Source organism: Lolium rigidum, chromosome 6 (genome assembly GCF_022539505.1).
Source record: "Lolium rigidum isolate FL_2022 chromosome 6, APGP_CSIRO_Lrig_0.1, whole genome shotgun sequence".
Classification (NCBI taxonomy): Eukaryota; Viridiplantae; Streptophyta; class Magnoliopsida; order Poales; family Poaceae; genus Lolium; species Lolium rigidum.
In genome coordinates this window covers 287,928,041-287,944,980 of record NC_061513.1, presented here as the reverse complement: position 1 = coordinate 287,944,980, position 16,940 = coordinate 287,928,041, and the positions used below count along the sequence as shown (strand labels likewise).

At 47.4% G+C, this 16,940-nt stretch overlaps 2 protein-coding genes and 1 long non-coding RNA gene across 3 annotated transcripts in view; 2 read left to right on the top strand and 1 right to left on the bottom strand.

Annotated features, from left to right (window-relative positions):
* The first annotated feature begins 501 nt into the window (after window positions 1–501).
* Window positions 502–16,940, top strand: part of LOC124659598 — a 37,592-nt gene continuing 21,153 nt past the window's right edge. Inside the window, exons 1-2 of the long non-coding RNA XR_006989634.1 lie at window positions 502–1,766; window positions 2,263–2,382. This is a non-coding gene — a long non-coding RNA (uncharacterized LOC124659598). The remainder of the gene's footprint in view (window positions 1,767–2,262; window positions 2,383–16,940) is intronic.
* LOC124659596 (16.9 kDa class I heat shock protein 1-like) lies at window positions 6,385–6,846 on the bottom strand. The gene has a single exon (XM_047197436.1). The coding sequence runs from the start codon at window positions 6,832–6,834 to the stop codon at window positions 6,385–6,387; it is 450 nt and encodes a 149-aa protein (XP_047053392.1). The 5' UTR covers window positions 6,835–6,846.
* On the top strand, window positions 7,367–7,804 carry LOC124659595 (16.9 kDa class I heat shock protein 1-like). The gene has a single exon (XM_047197435.1). It carries the CDS (start codon window positions 7,367–7,369, stop codon window positions 7,802–7,804), a length of 438 nt encoding a protein of 145 aa, XP_047053391.1.

The following is a 16,940-nucleotide window of genomic DNA, read 5'->3' as shown; positions in this document are numbered from 1 at the left end:
CGTGACATAATAGGTCTTCTTTCTTGGTTGGTTTTATTCATTCTCTAGTTCACGAATATGCGGTGCTTCTACTTTTAGGAATTCGTGGTGCTTTTCCGATACTTGGAATGTGCTTGTTGGTCATGTAGTTGAATCACATGGTTTCCATGATTCAGCGAGGCTTGCTTTCTGTTTTGCATTTCCTATAAATTTCCTTTGCTACAGTCATATACCATCTGTGCTATTTAGTTCAGAACTATGCACATGTTTTCTTTTAACTGGAGTTCAATTATAAATGTTGTGTCCTTGGTTGCTATGTGTCACTTTCATGCATATTATTGTTCTTTTAATCATCACTAGTATTGATCTGTACTTGTTTGCACAATATTAACTTTGTGCTATAATTTTTTGACTAGGCGATCCTGTCGACACCCTGGGCGAAGGGAGCGATGCTTGCTTCACCTCCACCTCGCCGACGTGAGATGGCAGTGAGTTCAACACGCCGCTACCGTGGCGAGTGGTGGCCTCTCAGCTGATTATTTTGGTTCCCCTTTGATGTTGCTTCAGCCATCGAGGGTGCGTTCAGGTGTGCATCTACATTCGTTGATGTTCTGTTTCTTTGGGGGCTGCAGAAATTCTCGATGATGTTTGTATGCCACATGGGTTGTGCTGTATGCACTAGTATTGTCTGAGTTGAAGTATACTAGTATTTGTTGTGCAGGTTTGAATTTCCAAAAAAGAGGGAAGGTCATGACAAAAATTTCAGTACTCCCTAGCATGGTTTTAAAGGCGCCAAGGCGTCCTAAGGCGAAGGGGGGCGCTCTGACGCTTAGGCGACGCCTAGGCGGACGCTTTGGACGCCTAGGCGCCTAAGGCGGGTGTTTTTCTAAGGCGGAGGGGGAGCGCTTGGACGCTTAGGCGTCCCTAAGGCGACGCCTTTAAAACCATGCTCCCTAGCTGTTGTCTTTAGTTGGTATATATTCCTTAGTTGCTATTTCGTCCTAGTGGTTTGGGCCAGAATTTCAGCTTGGCCCAGCTCTAATTTTCATCCAAAATATTTGAAACCATCGGACATGACAGCAGCAGCGGGAAAGCGATGGCAGCTGTGGTTGCAAGGGGCATCAGCAGCGCGAGGAAGTAGCAGTGGCTGTAGGAGGCGAGGATGATGCTTGCATATCAAACTGTTATTTTCTTTGTACTAGACGCTATGGAGTGGCGCTGCTATGGTTTGATTCTGATTTGAACTGTCATTTTCTTATACCAGGACTGATTGCATGAACTTCCATGCTGTGCATCTTACTTTGGCTGGACATTCACTGTTAAATTGTGTGGAGTTTGTGTTTAGTTAAGGCCTCTGATCGAGTTATCATGTTTGGTTGGACTAGTGAGTCGAGTTTGGATGCATAAATAGGCGTGTCATGTGCCACTTACTGTTCTGTTATCTGAATTATGGTCTGGCTGTGCAAAAGAATAACAAGGTCATGGCAAATTTTTCAACACAATTGCTGATTAAAGTTGCATCGGTTACTTAGGTGAACGAAATAATATTGTTTCTTGAATAAATCTGCTGATGTAGAGCTGACCACCATCATGTGGTTTTTTCTTGTTTTGCGAGGATATAACCAGTAAGTGGACATGCACGTTGGGCGGGTAGCAGGTGGTACACCTGTCGCAGCGCTGCGGCAGCCCTGCGGAAGCCGGTTGACTATTGAGTGCGACCTACCTGGGTCAAGCAGGGCGAGTCGGGCATCGCCAGGGGACAGCGGCGCTGTTTCTCTTGTGGCGTGGTAAGAACGGAACGATGCTCTCAATGGATTACACTGCCTTGCATGTATTGGGCTACAGGTTCCGTTGAATGATGGATTTTTTGGCGATTGTTAGCGACATGGTTATTTCGTGGCATAATAGGTCTTCTTTCTTTGTTGATTTTATTCATTCTCTAGCTTACGAATATGCGGTGCTTCTACTTTTAGGAATTCGTGGTGCTTTTCTGATACTGGAATGTGCTGTTGGTCGTGTAGTTGAATCACATGGTTTCCATGATTCAGCGAGGCCTGTTTTCTGGTTTTGCATTTCCTATAAATTTCCTTTGCTACAGCTGTGCTATTTAGTTCATAACTATGCACATGGGGGTTGTCTTTTAACTGGAGTTCAATTATAAATGTTGTGCCCTTGGTTGCTATGTGTCACTTTCATGCATATTTGTTGTTCTTTTAATCATCACTAGTATTGATCTGTACTTGTTTGCACAATATTAACTTTGTGCTATATTTTTTTGACTAGGCGATGTCTGGAGTGGCTGGAGCTGGGCGAAGGGAGCAGCTCTGCTTCACCTTTGCCTTCGCTGACGTGAGACGGCGGTGAGTTCAACACGCCGCTACCGTGGAAGTGGTGGCCTCTCAGGTGATTATTTTGGTTCCCCTTTGATGTTGTTTCAGCCATCGAGGGTGCGTTCAGGTGTGCATCTACATCCTTTGATGTTCTGTTTCTTTGGGGGCTGCAGAAATTCTTGATGATGTTTGTGTGCCACATGGGTTGTGCTGTATGCACTAGTATTGTCTGAGTTGAAGTATACTATTTGTTGTGCAGGTTTGAATTTCCAAAAAAGAGGGTAGGTCATGACAAAAATTGCAGTATTCCCTGGTTGTTGTCTTTAGTTGGTATATATTCCTTAGTTGCTATTTCGTCCTAGCTGTTTGGGCCAGAATTTCTGCTTGTCTCAGCTCTAATTTTTCATCCAAAACATTTGAAACCATCGGACATGACAGCAGCTTTGACAGAGCAATGACATTCACTGTTCAGTTGTGTGGAGTTTGTGTTTAGTTAAGGCCTCTGATTGAGTTATCATGTTTGGTCGGACTAGTGAGTCGAGTTTGGATGCACAAAGAGGCGTGCCATGTGCCACATTTTTTACTGTTTTGTTATCTGAATTGTGGTCTGGATGTGCAAAAGAATAACAAGGTCATGGCAAATTTTTCGACACCATTGCTGATTAAAGTTGCATCGGTTACTTAGGTGAATGAAATACAATTGTTTCTTTAATAAATCTGGTTATCTAGAGCTGACCACCATCATGTGGTTTGTTCTTGTTTTGCAAGGATATAACCAGTAAGTGGACATGCACGTTGGGCGGGTAGCAGGTGGTACACCTGTCGCAGCGCTGCTGCGATAGCCCTGTGCATCATCATCATCATCACGTGTCGGAAGCTGGAAGAAGACCCGACCAAAGGGAACGCCCATCTCTACGTATGCATGCATGCCGCAGCCTTGGTGGAGCAAGCAAGCGGACATCCAGTCAAGTTTGTACTAATTCGTGTGGTGTGGTGATAATTTCGTGCTAGAAGGTTGTTTGGCGCACATTGTATGTGTGATGCCGCGCGTGTTTGCGCATCGGATGCTTTGCCTTACATTGGATGAAATGCTATCTTATTGTTATTCAGAGCTTTGGTCTGATGTGGTTGCACTAAGAAGAGAAGAGGTAGCGGCACGTTTTGTTGACACTCTCGCTGATTAATAAGAGGATTTTTGTTACTAGCTTTACTATGTCTTGTTAACTTTTTGTACTCCGTCGGATCCATATTTGTTGCCACTGAAATAGATGTATCTACGGTTAGAATGTGTCTACATATATAGATCTTGTATATTGATGTCATGTAATATGTTTTGGAATCACAGATTTTCGTGAGGCTTGTGTACAACTTAAGGTGGGAAATCGTGGTCAGCAGCTTGAACGTAGTGTAGATGAGGTGGGCCATACATAATCTGTTGAATCAGAGGCGAGCTGAAGCATTGATCCGTAGTGCCTCCTCCTGTATCCGGCCCGAAACGAAACCAGACGCGATGGAGCGAGCTAGGTTTGCGACTGAAATCCTGTAAATATAAGTAATTGGCAGGTATTGAACACCTCGATCGTATCCTGGCCGGAGTCTATTTGCTTCTCCGCGCGCGCGACAGAGAAAGAAAGAAAAAGAAAAAGAAAAGACTAGTACGTCGGGGCAGCACGCGAGAGAGAAAAGAAATACGCGGGACTGATCGAGTTCAGCTTCTTGGTGGGCCCCGCCGCGGTATTAATTCGGCCGCCACACATACGCTGCAAACCCACCCATGGAATCAGGCGCACCCCGCCGACGCGTTTAACCACCCATGTAGACTTTGCCAGGCTAGGTGGCGTGGCGCCCGTAGGGTCGTCGCTGCCGTAGGTAGCAGTTGAAGCCGAGCACCGCGGCCACACCGGCTTGGGTACCATCGAGGTAGTAGCACTCAAAATCTCCGTTCATTATCGGGCACCCTTCCAGGTATTGCGCCGAGTCCCTGACGCACTGGGAGCAGTCACTCGCCCTGTCCCTCGGGCAGTGCGCCCGAGCTAGCACTGTGCTCCCCCGAGCAGTAGTCGTGTTCGCAGCGGCTCCGGCGCTCGTGGTCGCGTCGTTGGACGGCACAAGGGACTGCGCCAGGTTGCCGAGCTCGTCGAGGCCGAAGAATTTGGGGTACGCGACGCCTCCGTCGTTTACGGTGAAGTTCAACCGCCGGAACTTTTCGTCGAACGACGAGGAGGTGTTGGTGTTGGAGTAGGACAGGAGGCAGTCGTCGCCCCAGATGCCGGCGCTCCAGCTGTAGGTGCAGTTCTTGGCCTTCATCTCGGCCACGGTGGACTGCAGGCACCCGAGGCACTGCTGCGGCGATGGACGGTCGGCGAAGCAGAAGCCGCGCACGAAGGCGGGCGTGGGCTCGAGGCCGAATCGCAGGGCGGCGAAGCCGGTCGGCGCGGCCGCGGCGGGGATGGCGTCGAGGATCGCCATGAGGTTGGCGCGGAACACGGGGGTGCTGATGTCCAGCTCGTCCGTGGGGCACAGGGTGTAGTAGCTGCCGGTGATGCCCGGGATCGCCATCACGGCGAGGATGCAGAGAAGCATGTGCGTCGGTAGCACCATGGCCGATCGATGTTATCCAAGACTTCCTGTTATGTTCCTTATGTAGTCATTATACTCATGTGTGTACTGGCGGAACTTGGTTAATTATCAATACAATTAATGCTCAGTGCTCGGCGACATTTCCTATGGTAGCCGACAGCGGCCGGCTAATATTCGAATTAAGTATGATCGCCAAGTGTTGATTAAATTTCAACAAAGCTTGATCATACGATTCTCCAGCTGACGGAGGCCAAAAAACTTCGCAGTTTGTCGAGCTATCTGCCGAGGCCCACATATGGATAACCCTAAACCCTGAACCCTATTACGAATGTCACATTTTTAAATTTTGAAAAATGTAAAATAAATCAGGAGCGTATAATATGTTGTATAATATGGATCGGCAAAGTTTCATTCAAATATATAATAATATGTGGCCTACAAAGAAAGACAAATGATGTGTGAATAGGGTTGGAATACTTTTCACTTTGGTCTTTTCTTTTCTCCACAGTTCTATGGTTATATTTTGGTACGAAATTTTGTACATGTACAAGATACAACACAACCCATGCCCATGATTTATTACATTTTTTTTTAAAATACGAAAATGTAAAAATCGATATTGGTGCCAGCGTAAGTAGTTACGGAATATTCACTCTACAGCTTGTTGCTTTGTTTGTTTACCTTTCTTTTGTCCGACTGACCATTAGATTACGAATACTACTAATTTTCAGTCTACTCGAACTAATTTAGTTCTTTGTACAATGAGATCATCAAGTATCAGTTGCAATTCAAGTTACATCTCAGTATTAGCCCAGATGTCGAAGCAAATCTGTCGGTTCTTTTCTATAGTTGCAACCTTACCCTGGCTTGCAACTGAAAAAGTATCATTTGCAATTTCAAGTGCAATAATCATTATGTGAATCTGTCGTTGCAAAAATCTAAGCACTAGGTCGCGTTCTTTTCGGGGGCATCAACATCAGAGCGATGATATTGTCCAAGTCAAACAACCCTACCGATCCACCATGTCCGCCACCACCACTGTTCAACACGCCTCCGCCTACGAGATGGAGAGCTATATACTGCCCCCGCACACTCGACAGCCACCGTACTTCCACACAGTTTAGATGTGAAAAAACAACATCAAGTGCCAAACGAAAAAACTGGTCCAGGTAGTTAATTTTGTAACCAGATCTCATAACATTATTTTTCTCCAAAGGTATGATCTTGCTAGATTTGGGAATCGATGCCACGCTCACGCCTCAAAAATATTTCTTGCACAATGTCAGAGTTTGCAAAGTATTAAGACCAAACAATTTGTTTTTATTTATTTTTCAGCAAACTGGAGCAGGCACACGAGTATATAGAACTGAAAGATACACAAGAGTTTGGTACACAACTACACAGAACTGAACACCGATGCGAAAAAAGGGAATTAACATGAGAAGCGGCAAATGGGTGTACTCGCACTCACACCGACCAAGCTGGTCCTTATCGCTCAACCAGAGATCTCGATGGCCTTCACCTCGGGCTTCTTGACCTCAACCTTGGGCACGGTGACGGTGAGCACGCCGTTCTCCAGCCCGGCTTTCATCTCCTCCACCTTGGTGTTCTCCGGGAGGCGGAAGCGCCTGACGAACTTGCCACTGCTGCGTTCGACGCGGTGCCACTTCTCGTTCTTGTCCTCCTTCTCTTTGGTGCGCTCGCCGCTGACAACGAGCACGTTACCATCCTCCACCTCCACCTTGACCTCCTCCTTCTTCACGCCAGGAAGATCCGCCTTGAACATGTGTGCCTCAGGGGTCTCCTTCCAGTCCATGCGAGCATTCGCGAAGGCGGTGGTGTCGGAATCCGACATCGCAGGGACGATGGAGCGGAAGGCTTCGAAGGGGTCAGCCCAGAGGTCGGCGAAGGGGTCGAACACACTGCTCCTTCTCACGATAGACATGGTTGGTGTGTTGCTTAGGTTTTTTAGAGGGGAAAATGAAGGGGTCAAAAAGATGTTGGACGCTCTTGCTAAATGTGATTTGCACTAGCTTGAGTTGAGATGGATTGGAATTGATGGGGAGGCGACGGGGTACTTATAATGTCGTGGGGTGCCGGTCGTGAAGCATCGCGAGTTCTCTCGAGTCGACGAGGGTTTGGTTCTGTTTTCCTTTCCAGCTCAGCGTTGCTTCTCTTTGTTTCTATTTTCAGCCCAGGAAGGAAGGGCCTACTGCGTTCTAGAGCACTCTCCAGCCTGCTGTCGGTGAGTGGACCTTGTCCTCTGTGTCTGGAATGAACTGGTCCTGTGGAAAAACGAGAGATATCGAGGTGCTTCACGATTCACGAACTCCCGATCGCGCCATGCATCCTTCCCAAGTCTATAAAAAGAGCTGAAACCAAGAGAGAAGATCACAAATTCACACACAGCATAGCAACAAATTCAAGTCAGACACTCGCCATCATTTTATCCGCGAAGGCTGAAACTGCAGCCAACGATGTCGATGGTTAGGCGCTGCCCCTTCGCCGACCTCTGGGTCGACCCATTCGACGGCTTCTGCTCCATCGTTCCAGCATCTTGGGATTCCGAAACAGCCGGCTTTGCGAACGCTCGCGTGGACTGGAAGGAGACGCCGGAGGCGCACATCTTCAAGGCGGACCTTCCCGGCGTGAAGAAGGAGAAGGTCAAGGTTGAGGTGGAAGACCGCAACGTGCTCGTTGTCAGCGGCGAGCGTAGCAAGGAGAAGGAGGACAAAAAAGAAAAGTGGCACTGTGTGGAGCGCAGCAGCGGCAAGTTTGTCAGGCGCTTCCAACTGCCGGAGAACGCCAAGGTGGAGGATGTGAAGGCCGGGCTGGAGAACGGCGTGCTCACTGTCACTGTGCCTAAGGTTGAGGTCAAGAAACCCGAGGTTAAGGCCATAGAGATTTCCGGCTAAATGTGTCCACGCGGACCTTACTGGTCCATTTCTGTGTCCAGTCAGCTACTGACAAGGTATTAACTTGTCAATGCCTATGGATTGTAGGCTAGGGTTTTAGTTGGAAGTAGAGGGCAAGTAGATCTCGAAGGTTTCAGCCGAAAAGTACTCGACGATTATGAAAACTAGGGTTTGTAAACAATGATTCGATGATCTCTGCGTCCCTCGACTCCCCTTATATATGAGGCGGAGCCGAGGGATTCGTGGCTGTACAAGTAACAAAGTCCGGGAAGGTTTCAAACTCATCCCGTAAGATTACAAATAAGACTTTCTATTACAACTCTAGCTTTCCTTAATAATATCTTGGGCTTCCGAATCTTCTTATTCTTCGAGTAGTGGGCCTTCAATAAACCCCGGGTACTATCTTCGGCAGGCCCATTAGGGATGCCCATGTCAGTAGCCCCCGAGATTTTGCTTGAATCGTAGAGTCAGGGAAAATCTCCACTGTTTATTTTTACTCGACAACTTAAACCTTTCTATATTTCTTCATATAAACTTCTATATTGTACAGGGATAATGGTAGTTGGGGCTAGTTCATCTGACGGATCAGGTACTAGTTAACTGCTCTAGTGGCAATCCGCAAAAACCTACTTCAAAATCACGTCCCTGGACATGATTTCGGGATACCGGTGTAAACTTCGACAGGTGCCGCTTAAGGTCTTACCATTCTGTCGAGTCCCGGCCATATTTATCGGGTACCTAACGCGTCCGTTAGGATTTTTCTTCGTATCCGTTGATACGGATAAAAGTAGCAAACCGACGTCGAGACGGCGCCACGCCTCACGTGAATAGATCTGGGGTCTTACCTTCGCAAAGTTTTGCGGCATTCAGAAATTGATCGCAACTTCGGCGTTCTGAGAATATATTGTCGAGTGCTTATTCGGCTGATGGAATGGCACATTTTATCGAGTCAAAGATGACTTATATTGCTCTCCCGATGGGAGTATATGCAGAGTTATTTATAACTCGAAATATACTCTTTTGCTTTTCTATGTTTCTTCTTTTCATTCTGACTTTCTTTCTTTTTTATAATTTCATCGGGCACGCGAACAGCGTTCCCGATGGGAGTAGCCCCCGAGGCTACAGCCAAGGACTTGTGCTTGGTTGTAGGCTCCACGCTCTATGCCGCTATATTTTCTTTCTCTCCCGAAGTTTTATAATTTCTCGGGTGCGCGAACAGCGCTCCCGATGGGAGTAGCCCCCGAGGCTATGAACAAATATTCGTATTTGATCATAGGCTCACACCCTTTCTATTTTGTCTTTATTGATCTCTTCATTTTTCCAAAGTAGCCCCCGAGCATTTGTTCAAAAACTTGTATTTGATCAAAGGCTCTCCAATACTTTTGCATGTCGCCTTTGGATGCAGCTATTGAGTCGAAGTTTTCTTCTGCCAAGGTGACGTTATTGCTGACGATAGCCACGATTGCTAGTCAAAAAAATTCGACAAGTCTTTTCTCGCTGCCATGCGGGCCCAATTGATCCATTATCTTGACACGTCGTGCAAGTGGGGGACACACGTCCTCCGCTTTTTCTGGCGCACACACCGTAACTTCCTCAACGTTAAATTACTTTTTTACCCTTGTTGCCACGTGGCTATCATCTGTCACACATTTTCCTTATCCAACGGTTCGTCGTTTCACCGCACCCCTATATAAGATCGTCTTCTTCCTCCTTGAACACTTCCGCTCACGCCATCCTCCTTCTCTCATCTGCGAATTTCCTCCTGCGATCCACAACCTCTTAAACTCCTCGCCTCCAAGCTGCAAACCCTGCGCCATTGTTGATGCCACCGCGTCGATTGACAAGGCACAGCACGCCAGAATCCTCCATGGCCGCCGCGGATCTTGGGGCGGCGGAGTGGGAAAGATCAAAAATTTCCACTCAAGACATCAACATGCTCGAAGAAGCCGGGGATCAGCAAGAAATCCAAGGCGCCGTGCTTCCCGGTGAGGAGAGCTACCCAACCCCTCCAATGGGGTACCGGGTATGTTTTGTCGATCACCTCATCCGCGGTCTGTCCGCCCCCATTCATCCTTTTCTTCGTGGATTGCTTTTTGTCTACGGTCTGCAACTCCACCACCTCACGCCAAACTCCATTCTTCACATCTCCATTTTCATCACTCTTTGCGAGGCCTTCCTTGGCGTCCAGCCTAACTGGGCGCTATGGAAGCGCATTTTCTTTTGCCGCCGTAATGGCTCGCCCAATCTCGCCTATAATATAGGCGGCGTTGTAATTTCTGTTCGGCCCACTGTTGACTACTTCGACGTCAAGCTTCCTGACTCAGTTCAAGGATGGCGCAAGAAGTGGTTATACATTCAGGAGGAGAACCATGGATGTGCGGAGGATAACATTCCTCCTTTTGATGGCGCCGAAAACCTTTCGCCGCCGTTCCTGGGACGCGGAGGCCACCGAAGAAGAGAGGGCGTCGACAGAAACCTTGATGACTCGTATCCACGAGTTGCAAAATACTCGCGGCCAAGAATTATCGGGTATCCAAATCACTGCATACTTTCTTAGTACTAGAGTACAGCCACTTCAAGCTCGCAAATATCCTCTCTGGAAATATGCTGGCGACGAAGACGTAGATCGACTGTCGGTGAATTTCGAGGTCAAGGATTTAGAAAAACTTGTCCGAAAAATTTCATCTCTCAGCAAAAGAGATGCTGTCCCTTCTTCTTGCCGTGTGACGCCGTTTAGCGCCGCCAATCCACTTCCCAAGGTAATCTTTGTCTATTGTCTTGTTGTTGTTTTGCTATCTTTTTGTAACTTCTTTCTTGACATCTCTCCCTGTTTTATTTTGCACAGAATCATCCAAACCTTGTCTCGCTTCCTCCTCTTCCTGAAGGTGGAGAAGTCGAAGAAAGGGCCATTGTCACTGATGACAATCAAGAAGCTCCGTCTTTTGTGAATGAACCCGTGGATTCTCGAAAATCTGCGGGATCTTCCGAAGGCACTGCGTCGGCCCAATCTCCTCCTCCCGCTGTTTCTCCAAAGGGGAAAAGGAAGAGGAGTAACGTCGAAGATTCCGGCACTTCCAAAGCCGAAGAAGTTGATCCTTCACATCGAAGGCAACTTATGATCCATATCTCGCATCCCTCGTCGGCTCGTAAGTCACCTTGATTTCCCCTTATTTCTGTAGTCGAAGTTTTTTGTCTCATCTTGCTTTTTATGCTGTCGATCTTTAATCACAGTGATGATGAGGAAGAAGTACCAACTCGTGACGTAGCTCCTCGGACGAGCGCGTCACATACTTTACTTCTGTTGGAGACGCTAGTTGAAGGAGAAGAATCCTCGCCTCCTCAACAAAACGTCGTCACCACCACTCCTCCTTCAAGCCCCCTTGCTCCTTCACCAAAAAGGACAAGGGTTGAAACGATCATCGAGCCTGCCCCTCAATTGGGTAGCTCTTCTCAGGCGCTCTTGGATGATGTAAGTTTTTGACTTTCCTGCTAGTATCTATATTTCCTCTGTTTACTTCTTTTTGTGCCTTCATTGTTTTTTTTTCTCATACCGATATTTTCTTTCTCTATTCTTTTTGACAGCCCATGATCAAAGAGCTTGTTCGCATTGGGTCCCAATTCATTGGGTACCGTGAATATGCCAGCAGAACTGAAGGTAACAACTTTTTTGCTATCATTGTTTCCGATCCTCTTGCTCCTATTTTTGTCGCAATTTTGATTGTTCTTTTCTATTTTGGCAGAGAAACTTGCAGAGGCCAACAGGCTTGCCGACACTCCTGCTCAGAAATTGGAGCAAAGTGAAACGGCTCGCCAGAAAGCCGAACTTGATGCTAGCCAAGCAAAAGTGGAGGCTGATGAGGCCAAAGCAAAAGCTGCTAGTGTCGAAGAACTGCAAAAGAAACTTGAAGATGCTGAAGCTGCTCTGGATAAGCATAAAGCGGCACAAACCGCTCGTGAAAGGGAATCCTCAAGCGCTTGAACACACAAAATCGTCGCTTCCTCGGTAGCTTTGTTGATCCCTTATATTTTTCGTAAGACTTGCTTGCTTTTATTTTTTCTTGCTGTCAACTAACATATAATTTCTATGGCAGGTCAAACAAGCCAAGATTTTGACCTTGAGAATCCCACCAATGATCCTCTGCTTGACGCACTGTCTTATCTGGAGTTTCACGGCCAAGAAATTCGCGAAGGCGTGGTGAATGCTGACGCAGGATTGTCGAAGTTGTTCCCCTACTTCTTCCCGAAGAAAGAGGAGCCTAAGACTTTCCTTGCCCTTGCCAAGGACTTCAATCCACCAAAAGATCTTGGACTGAAGATGCGCCAAGAGAACATGAAGGTTGCAGTTGAAAACACTATTGCCTTGGTCGCTGACAGTCAACAACCAGATCATACATATCAAAATCAATTGCTTAAGTCACCAATAGAGCTATGATAAATCACATCTCTTCGTACGCAATTCCATTGAATTTCCAAGACTAAATCAAAGATAACCAAAACATAAGTGATACCATCTCAGAACACATACATGTGCATCAAGTAAATATGCGCTATCGGAGACCTTATGTTCTATCGGAGATAGGTGACATAGGCATCCCAAATGGGCCTGCCTAATATAGTACCCGGGGTTTATTGAAGGCCCACTACCCGAAGAATAAGAGGACTCGAGAGCCCAAGATGTATTTAAGGAAAAGATAGAGTTGTAATAGGAAGTGTTATTTGTAATCTGGCGGGATGAGTTAGAAACCGTCCCGGACTATGTAATCCTTGTATAGCACGAATCCCTCGGCTCCACCTATATAAAGGGGGGTCGAGGGACGAGAAGATCATCGAATCATTGTCTGCAAACCCTAGTTTTCATATTCGTCGAGTACTTTTCGACTGAAACCTTCGAGATCTACTTGCCCTCTACTTCTAACTAAACCCTAGCCTATAATCCATAGGCATTGACAAGTTAATCCCTTGTCAATTGGCGCCGTCTCGTGGGAATTAGAGGCGTAAGGATCCGATCTCGATGGCACGTTCAAGATCTTCGACATCGTCAACCGGGAGCAACACTATGGATCGAGGTAAACGGATCGCTATCGGTCCCGTTGATTTTGTTCCTCACCCACCCTCCCGTTTGGATGCATATGCGTATCTGGCGGAGCCCTTGGAGATGACGTTCGGAAGGTTCCACTTTCGCGTCAAGAAAGAAGGATCGTATCGTGTCGAAATTCCGATTTCGTCGGGATCGTCGGCGGTCGATTCTCGAATTTTCAAGCTATGCATCATCAACCGAGTCGAAGAAGAAACTTCGGCAACACGCTACGTCGGCACCGGAGCGAGAGAGAAACTCGCCAAAATCTTCGACAACGCATCGTCCGGGTCATCCGCGGACTCATATATAAGCGATGGCTCAAGCGATGTCGACAGCTACAACTTCATCGACAAATCTCTCACAGGGGCAAGGTCTTCATCAATCTCAACAATGGTGTCACCGAACCCAACATAGATCTGAGTACAAAATATCATCAGATTTATGCTATCGAAGATCAAGAGGAAACATCGGAGGCTTTCGATCAATTGGGAAATCCTTTTGTCGATCCCTCAGATCTAAGGAGAGGTATGGGCACTAAATACGTCGGGCCCACACCACGCGTCGAGTTCAACTTCCACGAGCAGCCCGGGATAGAGCGGCAAAAGCCATAGATGGTTCAGAACCAATGACGACAACAGCTACAGCTCAAGAACTGCAAGCTTATCAATATATGCTCGCACGAACTGCCCGAGAAATAGAAAAACAGACAGCTGAGCTAAAGAGGAGAAAGGAGGCAGCTTCTGCATCCAGCAGGAGAAGGGCAGATCTAAGTGGACAATCTAGAATTTCGGGTGATAGCCACAGGGAGGCTCGGAACAGAGGAAGATCAAGGCTACAACACATACCCGAAGCAGAAAGAGAGTACTTGGTTCAAAACCTCGACATGTCCTTTATGACGATAGATACAAGAGGAAATATTATCCCTAAGACACCGAAGCTGGATATATGGCGACACAAGCTTACATCCTCGCATCCAAGCCGCCCCCGGAGATCCAAGGGAAACACTATACAACATGGCATTGGCGGGAGTTGGAGCTATGGGGACAGACGTTCGTAGCAACGCCTCCCGAAGGAGCAGCAAGGCAAAATAGTCCACGACCTGCAGCAATAACGGCGGCAGCTCCGGAAGGACCAAGTGGAGCAAGAGACATAGGAGCACAAGCGAGGGTCGATAGAGCAAGGCAAAGCAGAAGAGATCATCGGCAGTCCCCGGAGCTTAATGACGAGGATATGTGTGGTCTACCGTGCTTCACGAGAAGAGTCCGAAAAACTCGAGTCCCCTCGAGATTCAAGTTACCCGATCACTTCAAAAAGTTCGACGGCTTGCAAGACCCGGAGGACCGGTTAATTGATTACCTCGAGACGGTGAAGCTAACTGGAGGAACTAGAGCAACAGCGATGCAAAGTATTCAGGTGCACTTAAGTGGAGCCGCTCGATCTTGGATCAAAAAACTTCCGCCAGGATCTATCGACAGCTCGGGAAAGTTTCGAGGACGTTTTCGTCAAGAACTTTAGATCCACATGCAAGAAGCCTCGCATCGTTGGAAGAGTTGAGGGCGTGTCGACAAAAGCCGGATGAGTCAATGAGAAAATACATCCAAAGGTGGAACATCATAAAAAACTCGGCAGAAAATATATCCGACGAGAGAGCAATAGATGCGTTTGTCGCAGAATCGAGCGCGGAGATTTTGTCGAGGACTTGGGAAGGACCAATCCAAAAACAAGTATCCGCGTTGATGGAGATAGCAAATAGATGGGCAGACGGAGAAGACGCTGTCCACAATAAACGACACAGTCGCCGAGGAGGACCGTAGTCGAAATTATCGACGAGGCGACGATTTCCTCGACAGTATCGAATTACGACGCCCCAGGGCAAATTTCGGCAGGATTTCGGTCAAATGCAGGAGCAAGCAACAGAGATGATTATCAGAGAAGCAATGAGCAGCGAGGCGATAATAGGGACGACTCCCGTAACAGGCAAAATAGTGGGCCAAGGTTTCCACGACCTTTTATGTCTCCCGAAGAAATGCTGAACGGACCGTGCCAGATGCATTTTTTCCTCGATAGCAATGGGAAAAGACAGTCAGGACACCTGCAGAAAGATTGTCGAAATTTCCAAGCAATGTTCAGATGTGCAGAAAACGCTCACGCACGAGCAGCACAGAGAAACCCTCGGGAGCCTAGGAGCGAAATTCATCTACCGCCACCTCCCGCGATTACGGAGGCAATCAACACCAGCTCGAATAGCGGCAGCACCAAGCACCACCACCCTATGTTGATCCTAACTCCAACGGAGCAAGTGTCGATGATTCGAAGGGAAGGCCATCCAATAGAGCTCAAAAAGTAATATCGCGACAGGTGTTCATGGCGGAGAAAATGCCTCCACCAACAGCTTGAGTACCTCAATTGGTCGGGACAAGACATCGGCTTCACCATAGCGGACCACCCGCAGCAGGTTCCTCGACCAGTGGCAGCCAAGCACTCATTCTCGCCAGCAGCTATCGCAGGATTTGACGTTTCTCGAGTATTCATAGATGGCGGCAGCAGCCTAAACCTCATGTACGCAGATACATTGAGGAAGATGAACATATCCTTAGCAAACCCGAAGCCAACGTGACACAAGGTTCCACGGCATCACACCGAAAAACCAAGTTACCCATTGGGGAAGATCAACCTCGACGTTCGCTTTGGAACCCGAGAAAATTATAGAATCGAGAAGCTGGAGTTTGAAGTCGTGGATTTCCCATCACAAGTACCACGCTTTGTTGGGACGACCAGCATACGCTAGATTTATGGCAGTACCACACTATACATACCTGTTATGGAGATTGCCCGGACCCAAGGGACCAATCACGGTCAAAGGGAGTTTCGCTTTAGCCGATAAGTGCGACAAGGATTTCCATCGATTGTCGAAACCTTCGGGATGCAAGCGGAATACTTGGCGTCGAAGAGCATGACTCGATTACGACGCACGCCGTACGTCGGAAGGCCAAACAAGGAATCAACTTTCAACACAGAGAAAAATTCCAAGGAGGTGCAGATTCACCCGACAGATCCAAAAAAGACGACATCCATTGCAAACAATATGGATATCGCATAGGAAAGCGCGCTCGTCGAGTTCCTCCGTGAGAACTGGAAAATCTTCGCATGGTGTCCAGCTGACATGCCAGGAGTACCCGTGGAACTTGCCGAGCACCACCTAAATTTGGATCCAACAAATGAAACCAATCGAACAACCTTTGCGGCGTTTTCGAACCAAACCGCAAATCCATGCTATCGAAATAAATCGACTAGAGGAAGCTGGTTTTATCGTAGAGATATCTACGTAAGCCACATGGGTAGCTAACCCAGATGATGGTGCCGAAGAAAAACACGACAAGTCCTTCGCATGTGCGTCGACTTCACGTGTCTAAACAAGCATTGCCCTAAGGATCACTTTCCCTCCCAAGGATCGATCAAATCATCGACTCCACGGCAGGCTGTGAACGTCTTTCCTTTTTGATGCATACTCGGTTATAACCAGATCAGATTAAAAGAAGATGATGAAGCCAAGACAGCGTTTATTACACCGTACGGCGTGTTTTGCTACAAGACAATGCCCTTCGGTCTAAAAAACGCGGGAGCAACATATCGAGGATGATGCGAAATGTTTAGCAACACAGATCGGGAAAAACGTGCAAGTATACATCGATGATGTCGTCATCACATCAAAAAAGGGGACAACGCTGATCGAGGATCTCAAAGAAACTTTTGACAACCTCGACAAATTCTGCCTTAAGCCGAACCCGACGAAGTGTTCTTTTGGCGTCCCAAACAGGAGAACTTCGGGGTTTCTAGTTTCAGCAAGAGGGATTGAAGCAAATCCCGACAAAATACAAGCCATAGTAACAATGAGGAAGCCAACAAAGTTGAAAGAAATACAAGCAACTAACCGGGCGAGTCGCAGCTTTGAGCAGCATTCGTCGCCAGGTTAGGAGAAAAAGCGTTACCATTTTATGCGCCGATCAAACAAGGAGATAAATTCCAATGGAACGAAGAAGCCGATAGAGCTTTCGAGGA

What these genes read in the sequence shown, in the direction of transcription:
- LOC124659596 (XM_047197436.1), bottom strand. Translation starts at nt 6,834, where the DNA reads ATGTCTATCGTGAGAAGGAGCAGTGTGTTCGACCCCTTCGCCGACCTC.
- LOC124659595 (XM_047197435.1), top strand. Translation starts at nt 7,367, where the DNA reads ATGTCGATGGTTAGGCGCTGCCCCTTCGCCGACCTCTGGGTCGACCCA.